We start from the raw sequence: 19,588 nt of genomic DNA, 5'->3' as shown, positions 1-19,588 counted from the left end.
GTAGGGTAGGAACGCTCAAAATGAACCTGAACCTTGAATGAGAAGACCACGAGGCAGACCTCGTGGCTCACGAACCAGGAGAAAGGAAAAGGCCCGGGAAGAACAACCCGAGGAAAATGAGACACCTCTTGAGAATCAAGACGAACAGCCAGAAAGGAGATAACCGGAAACTGATGAACGAGAAATCCCTCATGAAAATGAGGAGGATCTTGGAACTCAACTGGGAGAACGAAGACCACCTACTAGGAATCACCAGCATTCTTCCCAAACCCATAGAGCGAGGACTCGTGCATACCCTGATGAGGGAAATATGACAAATCGCTCTTGGGAGGAAAGAACAGAGCGTGAAGAGGCAAGTGTGACTAATAACAAGCCCGGTCAGCCTAATAACCCAAACAACCAGGGGTTGCGACCACTTCCTGTGGAAGGAGAGGGCATCCTAGTTATTTCAAGAGGGTCACGTATTGCAGGGGAAAGCAACAATGCTCAGAAGAGATATGTGAAAGAAATAAAGAACGAGCAGTTGGTCTTTGCCCCAGAACCTTCCAAGAAGGTGAAAACTGAGGATCCCCATTACATTCACAGAGGAAGACGAGAAGAACGTGAGATACCCTCACGTCAATTCGCTGGTCATAACCATCCAACTCGCCAATAAGAGGATCAAGAGAGTGTTAATCGATAATGGGAGCTCGGTAAATATCATTTATAAGGAGACTTTAAAGAAAATGGGGCTCGAAAAGGCCAAGTTAAGGCCTTGTATGGTGAATCTCTACGGATTCACCAGAGTTAGCATCGCCATCCTTGGCATAATTGAGCTCGCATTAACCGTAGGCGAGGCACCTCTAACTACTACTATTATGCAAGACTTCTTAGTTGTCGACCTGCCCTCGGCCTACAACATATTGTTGGGTCGCCCAGCACTGATCGGACTAGGGGCAATCAGCTCAATCAAACACTTGTCTTTAAAGTTCCAAACCCCAGAGGGCATGGGGGTGGTGCGTGGCGACTAGATGCTAGCTCGCTATTGTTATCGCATAGAGCTGTAGCATAGGAAGGCTACGTGGCAGGAGAAAACAAGAAGAAGGATGAAGATCTTGATCCTCGAGTTCAAGATAAAGAAACCTACTAAAACCAATTGAAGGATTGGAGGAGGTTATTCTTGACCTAGGGAATCCCACCAAATGTGTGTAGATTGGGAAGAACCTGGACGAGCAGCTCAAATAGCAATTAATATGCTTTTTTAAGGCGAACCAGAATCAATTCGCCAGGAGTCATGGAGATATGATAGGGATTGACCCTAAGATTATTTTCCATCACTTGAATGTTAATCCCAACTACCTAGCGAAGAGACAAAAAAGGATGCCCTTGGAATTCGAGAGGAAAGGGGCACTAAAACAGGAAGTTGACAAGTTGCTAGTCAACGGTTTTATACGCGAGGTATTTTATCCCTCGTGGATAGCCAATCCTGTTCTCATCGCGAAACCAAACGGAATTCGGAGAACTTGTATTGATTTCTCTGATCTGAATAAGGCGTGCCCGAAAGACTGTTTTCCACTTCCCAGGAATGACCAGTTAGTGGATGCAACTGTTGGGCACGAGCTTATGTCTTTTATCGATGCATATTCTTGATATAACGAGATTTTAATGTATGTCCCAGATCAAGAATATACAAGCTTCGTAACCAACATGGGACTCTATTGTTATAAGGTCATGTCGTTCGGACTGAAGAACGCTGGTGCAACATATCAGCGACTAGTAAATGAAATGTTCGCAAATCAAATAGGGGAAAACAAGGAAGTTTATGTTGACGATATGTTGGTGAAATCGATAAAGAGTAAGGATCATACCTCAGACCTCGCGGAATGCTTTTAAAAATTAAAAAAGCATAAAAACTCGAAAAAATGTTCCTTTTGAGTCTCCTCGGGAAAATTTTTGGGATTCATAGTTAATGCGACGGGCATTGAGGCAAATCCTGAAAAAATCAAGGCATTAATAGACATGCCATCCCCAACAAAGCCTAAGGAAGTACAGGCCCTGACAGGAAGAATGGCGGCACTTAACAGATTCATTTTGAAATCAACTGATAAGTATGTACCGTTCTTCAACATATTGCGAGGTAAGAAAAAGTTCAAGTGGACAAAAGAATGCGAGGAGGCCTTTCAAAACATAAAAAGGCATCTCGCAACGCCTCTAATTTTGGCAAAACCAATAACTGGAGAGACGTTATTTCTTTATTTATCCATCTCAAAAGATGCAATTAGTGCAGCTATAGTGTGAGAAGAGGGTAAGCACCAGTAACCTATTTACTATGCATGTAAAAGGTTACTAGGGGAAAAATCCAGGCATCCCCCTCTAGAAAAACTCGCGTTATGCCTAGTCCACGCATCTCACAAGCTACGCCATACTTCTAGGCACACCCTATAAAAGTGTTAACCGATCAGCCCTTGAGACAAGTTTTATCAAAACTAGATGCTTCTAGAAGATTCATAAAATGGTCGATTGAACTGGGGCAGTTCGACATAACATACCATCCTCGAACATTCATCAAGGGTCAAGCTTTAGCAGACTTCTTGATAGAAGGTATAACTCCAGAAGAAATCCCATCTGATCAGCGAGATGCGAATACCTGGAAGTTATATGTGGATGGTGCATCCAACGAGCAGAGTTCAGGTACAGGGGTGACATAAATATCACTGGAAGGCTTTAAATTTAAATATGCTCTGAGATTCCAATTTGAGGCACAAATAACGATGCTGAGTATGAAGCCTTGATCGCCGGCCTAAAGATAGCAGAGGCCTTAAAAGTCAAAAATCTCATCTGTCATAGTGATTCGCAGCTGATCGTAAACCAGGTCCTCGGGGGATACCAGGCCAAAGGCTTGAAAATGGCAAAGTATTTGGAGATAGTTCGGAAGAACTTGGAAAGATTTGATTACATTAAAATCGAACAAATTCTGAGAGAACAAAACTCCAACGTCGATGCCTTAGCAAAACTGGCTCGCAAAATGATCTGGACGAACTAAATCTGGTTTCAGTATGTTGAGCGAGCCAAGTATATGTGAAACAGAAGACGTCGAGATGATAGATAGCTCTCCAACATGGATGATGCCTATTGTTAACTATTTACTCGATGGGCAACTTCCAAATGACAAAAACGAGGCGCAAAAACTTTAGCATGCAGTGCCTCGTTACATAATGATCGAAGGCAAACTATATAGAAGAGGGTATTCAATGCCCCTACTTCGGTGTGTTCTTCCCGTTGAAGCAAACAAAATCATTAGAGAAATTCATGAAGGCTTCTGCGGGGATCATGCGGGTTGGCAAAGTCTGTCTAAAAAGATCATTAGACAAGGATATTACTGGACAACAATCAATAAGGACACACATGAGTTTGTCAAGAGATGTGATAAATGTTAGAGATTTTCACATATACCTCGCGTACCGCCAACCGAACTTAGAATGATGACCTCGCCCTACCCATTTGCTATAAGGGGGATCAACCTGATTGGGGCATTGCCCACTGGGCGAGGAGGAGCTAAGTATACGGTGGTAGCAGTCGACTTCTTCTCTAAATGGACGGAGGCTGAGCCCCTTGTATCCATAACCTGCAAACTTCTCGCCAATATCCAGGCCTCAGGCAAATGGAGAAGTGGAAACCGTTAATAAGACCCTAAAGGATACTATCAAGAAGAAGTTAGACGCTACCAAAGGCAGATGGGTTGACGAGCTACCTCAAATGCTCTAGGCCCACATAACTACCAAGAAAACTGCCATGGGACACACTCCTTTCTCGCTAGCATTTGGCTCAGAAGCAATGCTACTTGTTGAAGTGAATATATCGACTCACAAAAGAGAGTTTTATAATGAAGAAGAAAACTAGGAACTTTTAAAATTGTCCTTGGATCTACTTGAGGAAAAACGAACTGAGTCGCAAATCACCAACGCTGCATACCAACACCGAGTCACAAGATACTTCAACAAAAGAGTCAAGAAAAGACTGTTCAGTTTTGGAGACTTGGTGTTAAGACGAGTCTTCGCAAATACGAGAGATGCATCAGCAGGAGTGTTCAACCCAAACTGGGAGGGTCCATATGTTATCGAAGAAGTAGTTGGAGTCAGAGTCTATAAATTGGCTTGGCCTGACAGCCTGCTAATAAAAAACTACTGGAACGTAGAACATTTGCGACCCTACTATTAATAAATAAATGATGTAACTCACATTACTGATGTAAGCCTTAAACTTTAGTTATGAATAAAGAGAATCATTTATATTAAGTAATTGCAAAGTCTCATTCTTTAAAATTACTTAAGGGGCATTTATGTATGACTAATCGGAATTCATGTGGAAATACATTGTATAATGCAAACCCGCCATTTCAATTTTTTTTTAAAATTCAAAGGTTCTTGACTAAACCTCTTTAACGAAAGTGGAGTCGAACCGTTATAACAACCTGACGAAATCTTTTTGACGAGAAAGGGGTCGAATCGTTATAACACCTTAATCAAACCATTTTGACGAAGAAGGGATCAAACAACTATAATTTCTAATTTATAACCTATCTGACGAGAGTGGAAAATTAAAAGTTATATCTCGTGTACAAAACTGAATACTAAAGGTTCTCGCGAGCTAGGAAAGTACTAAACAAGGCATCACGAAGCCTTGATAAAGTACATAAACCTAGAAAACGAATAGATAATATAACTATTCATGCGAGCAAATTAAAAAAATACAAAGTGATAAAATCCTTAAAGTATATTCAAGTTTGCTTAAGGCAGATTATAACTGCAATTGCGAGGCAGAATTGGCAACTGCTCACTACTTAAGCAAGAAGATTACGAGCAATGGACAAACCCAAAAGTGATGTATATTTGATCAAAATATAGTTGTTTACATTGTGAATAATAACGCAAGTAAATACAATTGTATTAAGTTCGAATAAAAACAAAACAAGGCATTTAAGATAAGAAAAACATAAGACTGGTTACATACTTGTCTTTACAAAAATGCCACAAGGGGCAAACCATTAAGTCATTCTCCTAAGCTTATGATGAGAAGGGAAGACGATGAACTCGAGAAAGACCGTCTTCATATAGCTTGAAAAAGACCGTCTACACATAACTTAAGAAAAATCGGCTACACGTAGAGAGCCATGGTCTCTGCACAGGCCTCATTCCCCTCATCATCAGAAGATCCCATTTCCTGAAGCCGAGATCAATTTCCCAGCCTCAAGAAATCTCTCAACACTGAAGAGAGGCTGATGCAAAGATCCCCTGGCACAAGATAGGGCCTTAAGTTTGCTGGTTACTCTGATAGAAACCACACCAACTTCCTCCCCAAATCTACCTGAAACCATGTCGATCTTCCTTTGGAATTATTCATCAGCTTGAGGAGGATCTTTGAGATCGCTCATAAGATATGTACCCTCAGGGATCACTTGTGAGGATCGGTCATGGCAAGTCATGAGGTTCCCCTTGTTTGGATTGGTCAAAAGCTCCTCAGCCTTGCAATCCATCATTTCAGGCTCCATTTGAGGCTTGAAATCTGTAGGAACGAATGGAAATTTGTTGGTGCATCTGGGTATTATGAGTCTCGAAAGATAAACTTCTAAACTTAGAATGGACATTTTGACAGGAAGGAAGTAATCCATTCTGAAAATGGATTTCACAAAAGAGCCAGAAGGTTTGTGAAAAATGACAAGCTTGAGTTGTCCTTTTATACACGAAGTTCAGTGACAAGAAAGCCAAAGATTAAGAAATCTAACGGCTGGGAATCGTGCAGAATCAAAGGAGGCATCCTTTCCAAGAAAGGACTTTGGCGAAAATTCCCTCCATAATTATTAAAAAGCTCTTTTTACTAAAAAAAGAATTTTTTAAGGGGCAATTGTTAAACCTGAAATTCGGCTGGAGGACATGTCTCAAGATAAAAGGAATGTGAATCGGTGTTGTTTTTTATGGAATAACTCATTAATTATGTAACTACTAGAGTATATTTGCAACCCGCTGACTGTAAAGTCTTAGGCAAGGAATCAATGTACGAACTAGTACTTAGAGTATTAACGAGAAACCATATGTGGCTAAAAAAGAATAGCGAGACACCAGAGAAGAATAACACATACCTTGGCTCACAAATAAGCAGACTAAGTATAAAAGTGGAACCGGCTCGAAAGTACAAGAATGCGAGACGACCATCTCGCTACGAGGAAACTTCCTATAGTTTCATCCAACTAGCGGAAGCGAGACTCGCAACCTTGGCAAGTCAGTAGATTTCCTTTTATCTGCGATTGCCGTATGTTGTCGATCTCGAATAGAAAAATGGTTTCAGCTCTCCATTGGGATCACTACAATCAAGTTTCTATCGAGACATCTCCAGAATCAACAATTAAAGACGTGTTTAATACACGTTATTTCTGACCCAGTAAAAGCGAGAAAATCACAGTTGTATGATTTTCAAAATCATGCACCGCGTTTACATTTTGTAATGTGTAATCAGATCTTACGATTTAAGGGATGATAAATGTAATTACATTTTGGTCAGCCTTGTAATTAAATGTCACTATGCAAATATAAATAGTGGCAAACAATATCAAAAGGGGGATGAAAAAACTCTTACACAAGAGGCCCTAAAAGAAAAAGACCCAGAAATCAGAATAAGATTGACTCGTGGACTATGCAGAATTTTAACTGTAAAACCACGTAAAAACCTGGTGTTCATATTCTATTTTTCTATAGTTTTATTATTTCAGTGTTGAATCATAATCGTGAGGCTCAAATTTGGTTAACGAAAATCTGCGTTAACAATTATAAATTAACAATATAATAAAAGGCAATTTATTTAAAACTTTTGGAATCAAACTAAAACTTGTCTTACTGTTCGAAATACTGCTATTTTTAGGGATCCCCTATTTAAAAGCTTTCGCATCACATTACAAAACCACTTTTACAATAGAGGGTTACATTTTCAAAACATGATCAAGGGTGGATCCTGTCTGCTGGAAGCCGAGACACCACACTTGATATGTATATTGCTCGGAGACTTTTGACTCATGGCTGATCGACTTTCCCCTTTCCTATACCTGGACCACTAAGTACCCGTGAGTCACAAAGACTTAGGAAGAAAAGCAATTGAAACACAAATAATGCATAATATGAGAAATCACAACATTGCATAACCCACACACTTATCATCCAATATAAACATTTATTCAATGCATATTTAGACATTACATTAACAATTATTTGTCTTATAAGACAAGCCGACTTTGATGCTTCATAAAGCATCCTTACCACTTGTTGCCCACAAGCTACATATGTCACTATCGTTGCCCGATAAAGCAATCGATAAGTAAGAAACCTATATGCAGTTTCAAGCGAGTAATTACTCATTCACAATAACAATAATGACCGTATCTTTGCTCATTCTCAATAACAGTAATGACCATATCTTTACCTCGATCATAATCGAGCCACACATGATAATTATTGTTTCTCACATAACATGCATAGTAGTGCAAATAGCTTTTCTTACCTCAAGTCCAAAATTAAGTGTGCAGGCCGACCTGAGTGGAACGATGCTCGACGATCTCAGGTCCTATGTCATGACAACAGTAAATCAATAAGGCTCTATTCCAAAACACTATCTAAAACCTGCATAAAATACCCTAGGATTTTCTACTGAATCTTATGGTAAAAGCACCCAAAAATAAAATACATATTTTTGGCTATAATATATGTTTCATACCGTAGAGCTCTTCATAAGCTTAAAAATAGTATATGAAATGTCTAAAATGGACACCCGAGTGAAAAGTTATGGCCAAAATACGAAAATCGCCGATTCCCAAAAAACTCACAAAAAAAAAATACGGATTGGTACAATCCTGTACCAACCAAAATTTTAAATCTGTTACGGCCAAAATTTGGCTAACATCTCAATGGAGGACACTTGTCAAGATGAAGAGAATATGGATCGACGAAATCACTTTTAATGGAATAACTCATTGATTGCATAAGTGGCAGAGTATATTTGCAACTTGCTTACTGTGAGGTCTTATGCGAAGAAACGATATATAAATTGTTGCTTAGTATATTAACGAGAAACCATATGGCATTGAATGCATAGAGCGAGGCATTAAGTACATTACATGTGGGAAGACGAAAGCGACGCATATCGACTGCGGAAACACTTAGTATATAACGTACAAACTAAGTATCACAGTCGGGTTAGCTCAAGACCCAATAAGCGAGGTGTTCATCTCGCTATGGGAGGGCTCATTCCTATAACTTCCCCCAGTTAACTTCAGACATCTTCTGACTGAGACTTACAATCTTGACGAGTCAGAAGCTATCATTCAAATGAGCCCCGAGAAACTCTGTGTTAACAAGAACTGCGATTGTCCCAAATGAAGCAATAAGCTTTTGAATAAAGAAGCAACAAGGCGTACATTGTTGACCTCGAAAGTATAAGGAAAATGGCTCCAGCTCGCTATACGGTCACTAAAACCAAGCTCCTGTCGAGACATCCCAGCACTACTACAAACAAAGGCTTTTAATCCCGGTTTTTAAGGCCTTTTATCCCGGTTTTCGCTAATATGAAAACCGGGATATATGCGAGTGGGATAAAAAGTTTTTAAAAAACTGGGATAAAAGGGGGACTTTTTATCCCGGTTATTTCATAAAAACCGGGATAAAAGGGGGACTTTTTATCCCAGTTTTTATGAAATAACCGGGATTAAAAGTAAAAAATAAAATAAATAAAATAAATCAAAAAAATATATATCAGTTCCTTGAAACAGTTTTTGTAATTAGATTCCAAAAATTTATACCAAAATATACATATTAATACACCATCAAGGGTTCACAACACAAAAAAAAAAAAAAAAAAAAAAAAAAAAAACACTCATCAAGGACCACCAATGACGAAGCTTCGTGCACCACGAAACGCCATGAACCTAGAAGCACTGTGACCGACGAATGGCCACAGATCAACTCTATCAACCTAAGAAAAAAAAGAAAGAGAGAGATTTAGAATAATGATCGAGAATCAGAGTTTTAGCAAAAAAAAAAAAAGAACAAGATAAAAAAAAATACCTGAAGGTGTTGGAGGGTATGGGGCTCAGATTTGCCCTCTATTGGGTCTTCCATGGCTGGAGAAAGGCGGCTGGACGAGCTGGTCCTTCATGCAGCGGAAGAGAGAACATGGAGAGAGAGAGAACGAAGGAAGAGAGAGCATGGAAAGGAGAGAGAGTAGCAGAGAAAGAACATGGAGTGAGAGAGAGAGGGGCTTACAAGCTGGAAAAAGAGAGAGAGAGCGGCGGAAGAGAACATATAATGAAACCCTAAACCTAAATGTTCTTTATATATGTGCAGCTATAAAAAAAAATAGGGTGGGACTTTTTATCCCGGTTTTTACATAAAAACCGGGATAAAAAGTCTCACTTAAAATGCTAAGGTTGCGTTTGGCAAATGCATAAAAATTTCCTTTCCAACATCTTTTTTTGTGCGATTGCCAAACAAGGCCCTTGTTCCTATCTTTTATTTAAGGTTCCAAATGTAAAAGTGGGATCAAAAGTTTTTATCCCACTTTTTATTTTTTCCAATGTAAAAAGTGGGATAAAAAGTCCTTTTTGTTGTAGTGCAGAACACAACAATTAAAGACGTGTTTAAATACACGATCATTTTGACCCAATAAAAGCGGGAAAATCACAGCTATATGATTTTCAAATAATAACCGCATTTACACTATGTGATATGTAATCAAACCCCATAATTTTTGGGGATAGTCGTTGTACAGTCAACTTTGTAATTAACTGCCTACTATGTGAATATAAATAGTAGCGTGTAAGATCCAAAGAGGGATGAAAGATCATACGAAAAAAGGGGCCCTGAGAAAACTATCAGAAATATAATAAGATTTACTCGTGGACTATGCAGAATTTTAACCACAAAACCACGTAAAAAAATCCCTTGTGATTTACTTTTCTTATTTTACTGCTTTCATTTTTTCTGTGTGAAATTATCACTGTGAGGCTCAATTTTAGTTAACAAAAATCTGCGTAAACAGTTTAGTGCTTTCATTGAGAGCATTTGTTAAAAAGCTCAAAAAAAACCCTTCTTTCTTTTGAAAAAAAAAAAAACTACCTCCTTCATGGCTAAAAACCTAGAAGATGTTAATACACCACATGAGGAAACTCACCATCGTTCTCGAAAAGAACCCACGGGCTATAGAAGATCCACTAACCCACAGTCCAGAGGGACCACCCATTCTCAGAGAACTCAACCTGAGGGTGGCCCCAATACTCGGACCACACATCCCCGGAGGAACCAACATGACGTTGGTCCTAGTACGCGAATAACATGCTCGAGGAGAACTCAACGTGGAAATGGCCAGAAACCTGGAATGGGGGATGAAGAATCGTACCCAGCCTATGGGAGAAGATACTTATGAAACAGAAAACTGCCGCCTTAGACGCCATCTAGAAGAGGCACAGTGGCGGAACACTGAATTAGAGCGTGATGCAGTCGTGGCTAGGGCAGCACAAGCGATTAATGCTGAAAATCAACATGAACCTGGAGTGAGAAGATGACAAGGTAGACCTCGTGGCTCACGAACCAAGAGATAGGAAAATGCATGGGAAGAACAACCCAGGGAAAATGAGATACCCCCTGAAAATCAAAATGATCAGTCATAACCTTCTCACAGAAATGAGACTGGTAGGCAGCCAGAAACTGATGAACGAGAAATTCCTCATGACAATGAGGAAGATCTTGGGACTGAACCTAGAGAACGTAGGTCACCTGGGAGAAATCACCAGCATTCTTCCCGAACCCATAGAGTGAGGGCTCGTACAGATCCTAAAGGGGTAATACGACAAACCACACTCAGGAGGAAAGAATAGAGCATGAAGAAGCAAGTGTGACCTCAAGGCCGTCAAGGACCCCTAGTTGATCAACTCGATGAGAAGAAAGTACTCAACGAGTTAATGATCGAGAAAGCATGGGAACAAGCAAATCCGCGAGATACTCAAGGACGAAGTCCATGAGCAAGACGAGGTCTGTGAGTAGGACGCAATCTGTGAGTAAGACGAGGTTTATCAGCAATTACTCTCAACCGAATCTACGAGAGCACTTGAATCAAAAGAAACCTGATCTTCGCTAACAACTCGGTCCAAAGCAAGAGGATCCCATCCAATTGTGAATAGACGAGTTGGAGGACAAGTTCAGGAGATATCAAGTGGGAGAACTAGGAAGACAATCTTGATACGACTCAAATGAGGAGCTTGAGTTGTATCACCCAGACATCATGAATACCCCTCTCCCTTCGGGATTCAAAAACCCGTACGTCTCATCGTATGATGGAACCACTGATCCGGACTCGCATTTGAACAACTTTAATTCAATAATGCGAGTGAGTAATGTGACGAACAATTTACGTTATATTTTGTCCCCACCTCGCTTGTTGGAGCAGCAAGCAGCTAGTTTAACAAATTTACTCACCATTCAATAACTTCCTGGGAGCAGCTGTCCAGGGATTTCAAGAAACAGTTCCAGGCTGCTAGGGACAGGCGACCTAAAGTAGCATCACTAACCAATATAAAGCAACAGCGGGGCAAGACACCTAAAGCATACTTAATCCGTTTTAGCACGGTTGCGGCTAGGGTTAGGAATTTGGATGATAGTACACAACTCACAGCCCTTCAGGCAGGGATCTTTACGGATCCATCAACCGCTGGAGGTGAGTTGTGGGATGACTTACAAGGTCGACCAGTAAGAAACGTTACTGAGTTCAACGAAAGGGCTCAGGTATTCGTTCGAAAAGAAGATGCCCGAAAAGAAATGAATTTGTTAAGGACAGGCTCGGGAGACAAACCCAGCAATGTTTCAACAAGTACTGTTTCAACGAGAATCCATAACTCGGGGGCTTCTAGCTCGAAGAGAAAGGACAGTTCTAAGGAACCGTCAAAGGATTAAAAAAACAAAAGAAGCATGATAAGTGTGTGCCAGTGTATACTATTTATACCGAGCTTAATGAAACTTGGGAGAATATTTACCTCGCACATGAGCAAAAGGTTGCCTTCGGCATGCCCGAGCTCATGAGGAATGCGAGGAGCAAACGAGATCCTAACCGGTATTGTAAATTCCATAAGGATATCGAGCACACGACCAACGAATGTCGCCAATTGAAAGATGAGATAGAAAGTCTCATCGCTCGAGGTCACTTCAAATAGTACGTGAAGAGATAGGGCCATGGATAAAACCAGCCCAGTATGCCCAATAACCCAAATAACCAAGAGTTACAACCACTTCCTATTGAAGGAGAGGACATCATGGTTATTTTGGGAGGGCCACATATCGCGGGGGAGAGCAATAACACTCAAAAGAGATACGTGAAAGAGATAAAGAACGAGCAGTCGACATTCGCCCCAAAACCTTCTAAAAAGGTGAAAACTGAGGAACCTCCAAATACATTCACGGAGGAAGACGAGAAAAACATGAGATATCCTCACGTCGATCCATTGGTGATCACCATACAACTCACCAATAAAAGAATAAAGCGAGTATTGATAGACAATAGAAGCTCAGTAAATATCCTTTATAAGGAAACGCTAAGGAAGATGGGGCTCAAAAAAGCCAAATTGAGGCCTTGTATGGTTAACCTTTGTGGCTTCACCGGGTACAATATTGCCAGTCTTGGCATAATCCAGCTCGCATTAACCTTGGATGAGGCACCCCTATCTGCCACTGTTATGCAAGATTTCTTAGTTGTCGACATGCCATCGACCTAGAACATATTGTTGGGTCGTCCAACATTAATCGGACTAGGGGCAGTTAATTTGATCAAGCACCTATCCTTGAAATTCCAAACACCAGAAGGTGTAGGAGTGGTGCGAGGGGACCAGATGCTAGCTCGTGATTGTTATCTCATAGAGTTACACCATAGGAAAGCTGGTCACCAATTAATGGCGATCTTGGAAGAAGAAAGTGATAAGAAGGACGAAGATCTTGACCCCCGTGTTCAAAATGAAAGAAACTTATTAAAACCAATTGAAGAATTGGAAGAAGTTATTCTCGATCCGAGAAATCCCACAAAGTGTGTATACATTGGGAAGAACCTAGACGTGCAGCTCAAATAGAAGCTAAAAAGTTTCTTAAGGGCGAACCAGGATCAATTCGGCTGGAGTCATGGAGATATGATAGGGATCGACCCTAACATTATCTACCATAACTTAAATGTTGATCCAAATTACCCAGCGAACAGACAGAAAAGGAGACCCTTAGATTCCGAGAGGCAAGGGGCACTAAAAAAAGAAGTGGACAAGCTGTTAGTCAATGACTTTATATGCGAGGTGTTTTATCCCTCATGGATATGCAATCTTGTTCTTGTCCCAAAGCCTAATGGAATTTGGAGAACGTGTATTGATTTTTTTGATCTGAATAAGGCGTGCCCAAAAGATTGCTTTGCACTACCCCAGATCGACCAGTTAGTGGATGCAACTGCTGGACATGAGCTTATGTCATTTATGGATGCATACTCTGGATATAACCAAATAAAAATGCATGTCCCAGATCAAGAGCATACAAGCTTCGTAACAACATATAAAGTCATGCTGTTTGGGCTAAAAAACGCTGGGGTAACATATTGGCGATTGGTAAACAAAATGTTCGCAAACTAGATAGGGCGGAACATGGAGGTTTACCTCGATGATATGTTGATAAAATCAACAAAAAGTGGGGATCATACCATTGACCTCGCGGCATGCTTCAAAATATTAAAGAAGTATAACATGAAGTTAAACCCGAAAAAGTGCTCCTTTGGAGTCTCTTTAGGAAAAATTTTAGGGTTCATAGTTAACGCGAGGGGTATCAAAGCGAATCCCGAGAAAATCAAGGCATTAATAGACATGCCATCACCGATAAGCCTAAGGAAGTACAAGCCCTGACAGGAAGAATGGCTACACTTAACAGATTCATTTCGAAGTCAACTAATAAGTGTGTTCCTTTCTTCAATGTATTGCAAGGCAGCAAGAAGTTCGAATGGACAAAAGAGTGTGAAGAAGCCTTTTAGAATATAAAAAGGCATCTAGTGACGCCTTTAGTTTTGGCAAAACCAATAACAGGAGAGATGTTATTTCTCTATTTGGCCATCTTGGAAAATGCTATTAGTGCAGCTATAGTGCGAGAAGAGGGTAAGCATCAGCAACCTATTTACTACGTAATTAAAAGGTTACTAGGGGAAGAGTCTATATATCCCCCTCTAGAAAAACTCGCTTTGTGCCTTCTCCACGCATCTCGTAAGCTACAGCCATACTTCCAAGCGCACCCTAAAAAATGTTAACCGATCAGCCCTTGCAACAAGTTTTATCAAAACCAGATGCTTCTGAAAGATTGATAAAATGGTCAATTGAACTGGGGCAGTTTGACATAACATACAACACTCAAACTTCCATTAAGGGCCAAGCCTTGGCTGACTTCTTGATAGAAGGTATAACTCTAGAAGAAATTTTACTTGTTCAACGAGATGCGCAAACCTGGAAGTTATATGTGGATGGTGCATCCAACGAGTAGGGTTCGGGTGTAGGGGTAATATTAATATCACCAGAGGGCTGTAAGTTTCACAATGCTCTGTAGTTTCAGTTTGACGCATCAAATAACGAGGTCGAGTATGAAGCCTTGATTGATGGCCTAAAGATAGTTTAAGCATTGAAAGTCAAAAACCTCATTTTCCATAGTGATTCACAGCTGATTGTAAACCAGGTCCTCGGGGAATAATAGGCCAAAGGCTTAAAAATGGCGAAGTATTTAGAGAAAGTTTGGTGGAACTTGGAAAGATTCGATTACTTTAAGATCGAATAAATTCCGAGTGAACAGAACTTTAAGACCGATGTCTTAGCAAAACTGGCCTCTCAGAACGACTTGGATGAATTGAACTTGGTTCCAGTGGAGGTACTAAGTGAGGCAAGCATATGTGAAACGAAAGACGTCGAGATGATAGACAGCTCTCCTACATGGACGACTCCTATTATCAATTACTTACTCGACAGAAAACTTCCAAATGACAAAAACGGGGCACAAAAACTATTGTATTCAGTGCCTCGCTACACAATAATTGAAGGCAAACTGTATAGAAAAGGGTACTCGATGTCCCTACTTCGGTGTGTTCTCCCTACAGAAGCGAATGAAATCATTAGAGAAATTCATGAAGGTTTTTGTAGGGATCATGCAGGTTGGCAAAGTCTATCCAAAAAGATTATTAGACAAGGATATTACTGGCCAATGATCAATAAGGATACACATGAGTTTGTTAAGAAATGTGATAAGTGTCAGAGGTTTTCACATATACCTCGCGTGCTGCTAACAGAATTAAGAATGATGACCTCGCTCTACCCATTCGCTGTATGGGGAATTACCCTTTAGGCGAGGAGGAGCTAAGTATGCAGTAGTAGCAGTCAACTTCTTCAGTAAATGGATGGAGGTCGAGCCCCTTGTTTCCATAACCTGCAAGAAAGTCCTCGACTTTGTCGTCAAGAACATTGTTTGTAGGTTTGGAATTCCCATCAAGATAGTATCTGATAAGGAAAATCTATTTGATGGCGACTTGTTCACTGAATTCTGCGAGAGGAACAAAATTATCAAGAGCTTCTCGTCAGTAGCCAGGCCTCAAGCGAATGGACAAGTGGAAGGTGTTAATAAAACCTTAAAAGATACTATCAAGAAGAAGTTAGACGCTGCCAAAGGTAGGTGGGTTGATGAGCTACCTCAGGTACTCTGGGCCCATATAATTACCGAGAAGACGGCAACAGGACACACTCCTTTCTCGCTAGCATTTGGCTCAGAAGCAATGCTGCCTGTTGAAGTGAACATATCTACTCAAAGAAGAGAGTTGTATAATCAAGAAGAAAACTTGGAACTTCTAAAATTTTCCTTGGATCTACTTGATGAAAAAAGAGCTGAGTCGCAAATCACCAACGCAACGTATCAACACCGAGTTACAAGATACTTCAACAAAAGAGTCAAGAAAAGACTATTCAATGTTGGAGACTTGGTACTAAGGTGAATATTTGAAAATACGAGAGATTCATCTGCAGGAGTGCTCAACCCAAACTGGGAGGGTCCATATGTCATCGAAGCAGTAGTTGGAATTAGAGTTTATAAATTAGCTCGACTCAATGGCTTGCTATTAAAGAACTACTGGAATGTGGAACATTTGCTACCCTACCACCAATAAATAAATGATGTAACTCGCATTACTCATGTAAAATTTTAAACTTCAGTTATGAATAAAGAGAATAATTTATATTATCTAAGTAATTACAAAGTTTAACTCTTTAAAAAACACATAAGAGACATTTATGTATGATTAAGCAGAGTTCATTTGGAAATACATGGTATACTGCAAACCCACCATTTCAAAATTTTTTGAAATTTAAAGGTTCTCGACTAAACCTCTATGACGAAAGAGGAGTCGAACTGTTATAACTCCTTGACCAAACCTCTTTGACGAGAGAGGGGTCGAATTGTTTCAACTTTCTGATCAAACCTTTTTGACGAAGAAGGGATCAAACAACTATAATTTTTGATTAAAAACCTATCTGACAGGAACGGAAAATCAAAAGTTATAACTCACGTGTAAAACTAAATACTAACGGTTCGCGCGAGCTAGGAAAGTGCTAAACGAGACATCACAATATCTTCATAAAAGTGCTTGAACCTAGAAAATAGATAGATAACCTAATTATTCATACGAGTAAATTAAAAATATACAAAGTGATAAAATCATTAAAAGTATATTCAAGTTTGCTTAAGGTAGATTATAACTATTATAGCAAGGCAGAATTGACAACTGTTCGAAAATCAAAAAGTTTGGTAGATAACTAACTACTTAAACAGGAAGATTACAAGCAATGGAAAAACCCAAAAGTATTTTACATTTGATCAAAATATAGTTGTTTACATTGTGAATTAAAACACAAGCAAACATAATTGTATTAAGTTTGAATGAAAAGAGTACAAGGCATTTAAGATAAGAAAAAACCCAGGTTGGGTTACAAACTTGTCTTTACAAAAATGCCACTAGGGACAAACCATTAAGTCATCTTCCTAAACAAAGAATGTAAGGGGGGTCGGTAAACTGGAGAAAGACCATCTACACATAGCTTGGAGAAAGACCGTCTACATGTAGAAGGTCTCAACCTCTACATAGACCTCATTCCCCTCATCAGAAGATCCCATTTTCTACAGTCCAGACCTTATTCCCAACCTCAAGAAATTTCTCGATACCAGAGAGAGGTTGGAAAAAGGTCTTCCTATGCAGGCTTGGGTCTTGGATAGGTTGGGTCCTCTGATAGAAACCACGCCAACTTTCTGTTGGGTTTTATGCCCTAAATAAAACTCTTTACAATCTGATTAGTTATCAATATAAGAAATTTGAAGTGATTGATGTTTGCATGAATTTTACATGCTAATGGTTTAATATGTTTTACATGTTAAATATGTTTATTACATTCATACACACAAAATCAGTTAAATCCAGATCATATGTTTATTCACAATTACAGTATCGTCAACACAGTGGAATGTGATTGTGATCATATGAATCAAAAGTTTTGGTCCCTGTTTCATCAGTGTTATTGGATTTACACTAATGTGATAATCAGCGATGATGTGTACTTACGCTTGGAGTAAGTGTTATGTTCTTTCCAGGACATTAGTAAAGTATACTAGTTTCGAATGTATGGAGTATACATTGGACTGGACCGATATTGCAACTAAGTTAAGATATTACAAACTTACCGTTATACATATCTTTCCAAGTCAATATCAGTAGTTGATCTTAAGATTAAAAGAATCTAAATCCTGATATGCTTGGGCTCAACTTAGGAGTGCTATTCATGTTTTTTGATTTATTAGTAAAGCCTACTTTCGGGTCAGGGTGATACGTATATTTTGGGAACATGATAATATGATTGAGTGGGAGTGCTGAACATAAATATGGAATCTATAGCTTCTACTGGTGTATAGAAGTCAAGTGATGATTCCCTTCGAGCTTAGCAAATAGAAGTAAATGGATGAGCTCTTGTTTAACTGACTAATTATTAGATCACTAAACACCATTTACAGGTAGCTAAGTGTTTTAAGGGGCAAAATACATTGAGGGGTGAGAACGGTAAAGAAATCCCATCTCGATGTAGATCATCTATATAGAGGATCTTTAAATCACAATAAGATTATAACAATGGTTAAATGAGATAGTATATTGATATCGTGAAACATACAATATGCTCTATATAAGTTTGAGAGTGCAATTCTAAGTTCTAAGAGTGGATTCAACGAAGAATTAATAAGTAGGAATTTACTTGGTAAATTTGGTTCACTTATTGGAAGCTCAGCATATAGATCCATGGTCCCCATTCTAGTTGAGAACATTCTGCTTGTAAGACTCATTAATTGATTCGTGATTGATCAATTATAATTCTAAAGTTAGACTATGTCTAATTTTATGAATTTTCACTAAGCAGGGGTGAAATTGTAAAGAAAAGAGTTTTCTAGGTTTATTTATTTATTAATGGACTTTATATGTCTAATTAATAATTAAATTAAATGACAATATTATTTAATAATCTATTTTAGTTATTAAATAATTAGTTTTTGCATTTAAAAGGTTAGAATTGGAAAATTGGCATTTTTGAGAAAATAGAGATAAATTTTGATAAAACTGCAAAATCAAGTGAGGCCCATTTATACACCTTGGTCGGCCACTATATGGAGTTTTTCAAATTAATATTTTCATTATTTTAATGCCAAATAATTCCTAACCTAAACCTAGTAGTTGCCTATAAATAGAAAGTGATGGCTCAGTCACAACACATGCTTTTTCATAAGTTTTTAACAAGCCTTTCTGACAGAAATTTCTCTCTTCAGAAAAACTGAGCCTTCCCCACTTTCTACACCTTGGCCGAAACCCTCTCTCTTTTCTCCTTCATCTTTTTCGTGACCCTAGTGAAAGAGTAAGTGCCCACACACAGCAAGCAGTAACTCAATCATAGATTGGAAGACTGTGAAGGATCAAACTTGAAGAAGAAGGACATTCGGGCTCAGATCTTGATTATACTCTGCTACAGAAAGGATTCAAGGGTTAGAGATCTGAGTGGAAGGAGACATTAATTCTGCTGCATCAATGTAAGGTTTTCTTAACTTTACATGTGTTTAATTTATCGTTTTAGAAAGTTCATATTTAGGATGTTTAAACAACATACTTGTGAGTAGATCTAAGATCCTGGTAAAATAATTTCCAACAACTGGCCTCAGAGCCATGGTAATTGATTTACTTGCATGAAATTTGGACTTTAAAACGATTGTTTGTTTGTTTTTGGATGGTATCATGTTGTATTGAGTGTTATTTGATGATTGATTGATGTTTGTAAATTTTCGTAAAAAATAATTGCGATTCTGTCTCTGGAATTATTTTTATTGGATAGTATGGAAAAAATTAAGCAAGTTAGCCTTTTACAGAACTCAATTTGGATTTTATTTGAATTAGTTATGAATTTTTGAAGATTTGAAAAAATCGGGGCTGTGCTGAAATTTTCCTGCGATCG

At 39.0% G+C, this 19,588-nt stretch overlaps 2 protein-coding genes across 2 annotated transcripts; both read left to right on the top strand.

Moving 5' to 3' along the window:
- Positions 1–725: 725 nt before the first annotated feature.
- On the top strand, positions 726–1,629 carry LOC115696378 (uncharacterized). Its single transcript, XM_030623279.1, has 2 exons — positions 726–995; positions 1,255–1,629. Exons 1-2 carry the CDS (start codon positions 726–728, stop codon positions 1,627–1,629), a joined length of 645 nt encoding a protein of 214 aa, XP_030479139.1.
- An 11,323-nt stretch (positions 1,630–12,952) lies between these two features.
- LOC133039709 (uncharacterized) lies at positions 12,953–16,047 on the top strand. Its single transcript, XM_061118631.1, has 5 exons — positions 12,953–13,083; positions 13,245–13,314; positions 13,433–13,624; positions 14,862–15,319; positions 15,408–16,047. The coding sequence occupies exons 1-5, from the start codon at positions 12,953–12,955 to the stop codon at positions 16,045–16,047; spliced, it is 1,491 nt and encodes a 496-aa protein (XP_060974614.1).
- The last annotated feature ends 3,541 nt before the right edge of the window (positions 16,048–19,588 follow it).

The sequence above is a fragment of the Cannabis sativa genome, chromosome 7 (genome assembly GCF_029168945.1).
Source record: "Cannabis sativa cultivar Pink pepper isolate KNU-18-1 chromosome 7, ASM2916894v1, whole genome shotgun sequence".
NCBI classification, from domain to species: Eukaryota; Viridiplantae; Streptophyta; class Magnoliopsida; order Rosales; family Cannabaceae; genus Cannabis; species Cannabis sativa.
Note: the sequence above shows the minus strand (reverse complement) of the source record. Positions and strands in the feature narration are given on the sequence as shown.

Excerpts from the sequence above, each read along its gene's own strand:
- LOC115696378 (XM_030623279.1), top strand. The coding sequence starts at position 726 with ATGGGGCTCGAAAAGGCCAAGTTAAGGCCTTGTATGGTGAATCTCTAC. Across the intron at positions 996-1,254 it reads CCCCAGAGGGCATGGGGGTG|AATCAATTCGCCAGGAGTCA; the intron begins GTGCGTGGCGAC and ends AAGGCGAACCAG.
- LOC133039709 (XM_061118631.1), top strand. The coding sequence starts at position 12,953 with ATGGCGATCTTGGAAGAAGAAAGTGATAAGAAGGACGAAGATCTTGAC. Across the intron at positions 13,084-13,244 it reads GATCCGAGAAATCCCACAAA|CGAACAGACAGAAAAGGAGA; the intron begins GTGTGTATACAT and ends CAAATTACCCAG. Across the intron at positions 13,625-14,861 it reads TTGGGCTAAAAAACGCTGGG|AACTTTAAGACCGATGTCTT; the intron begins GTAACATATTGG and ends CCGAGTGAACAG.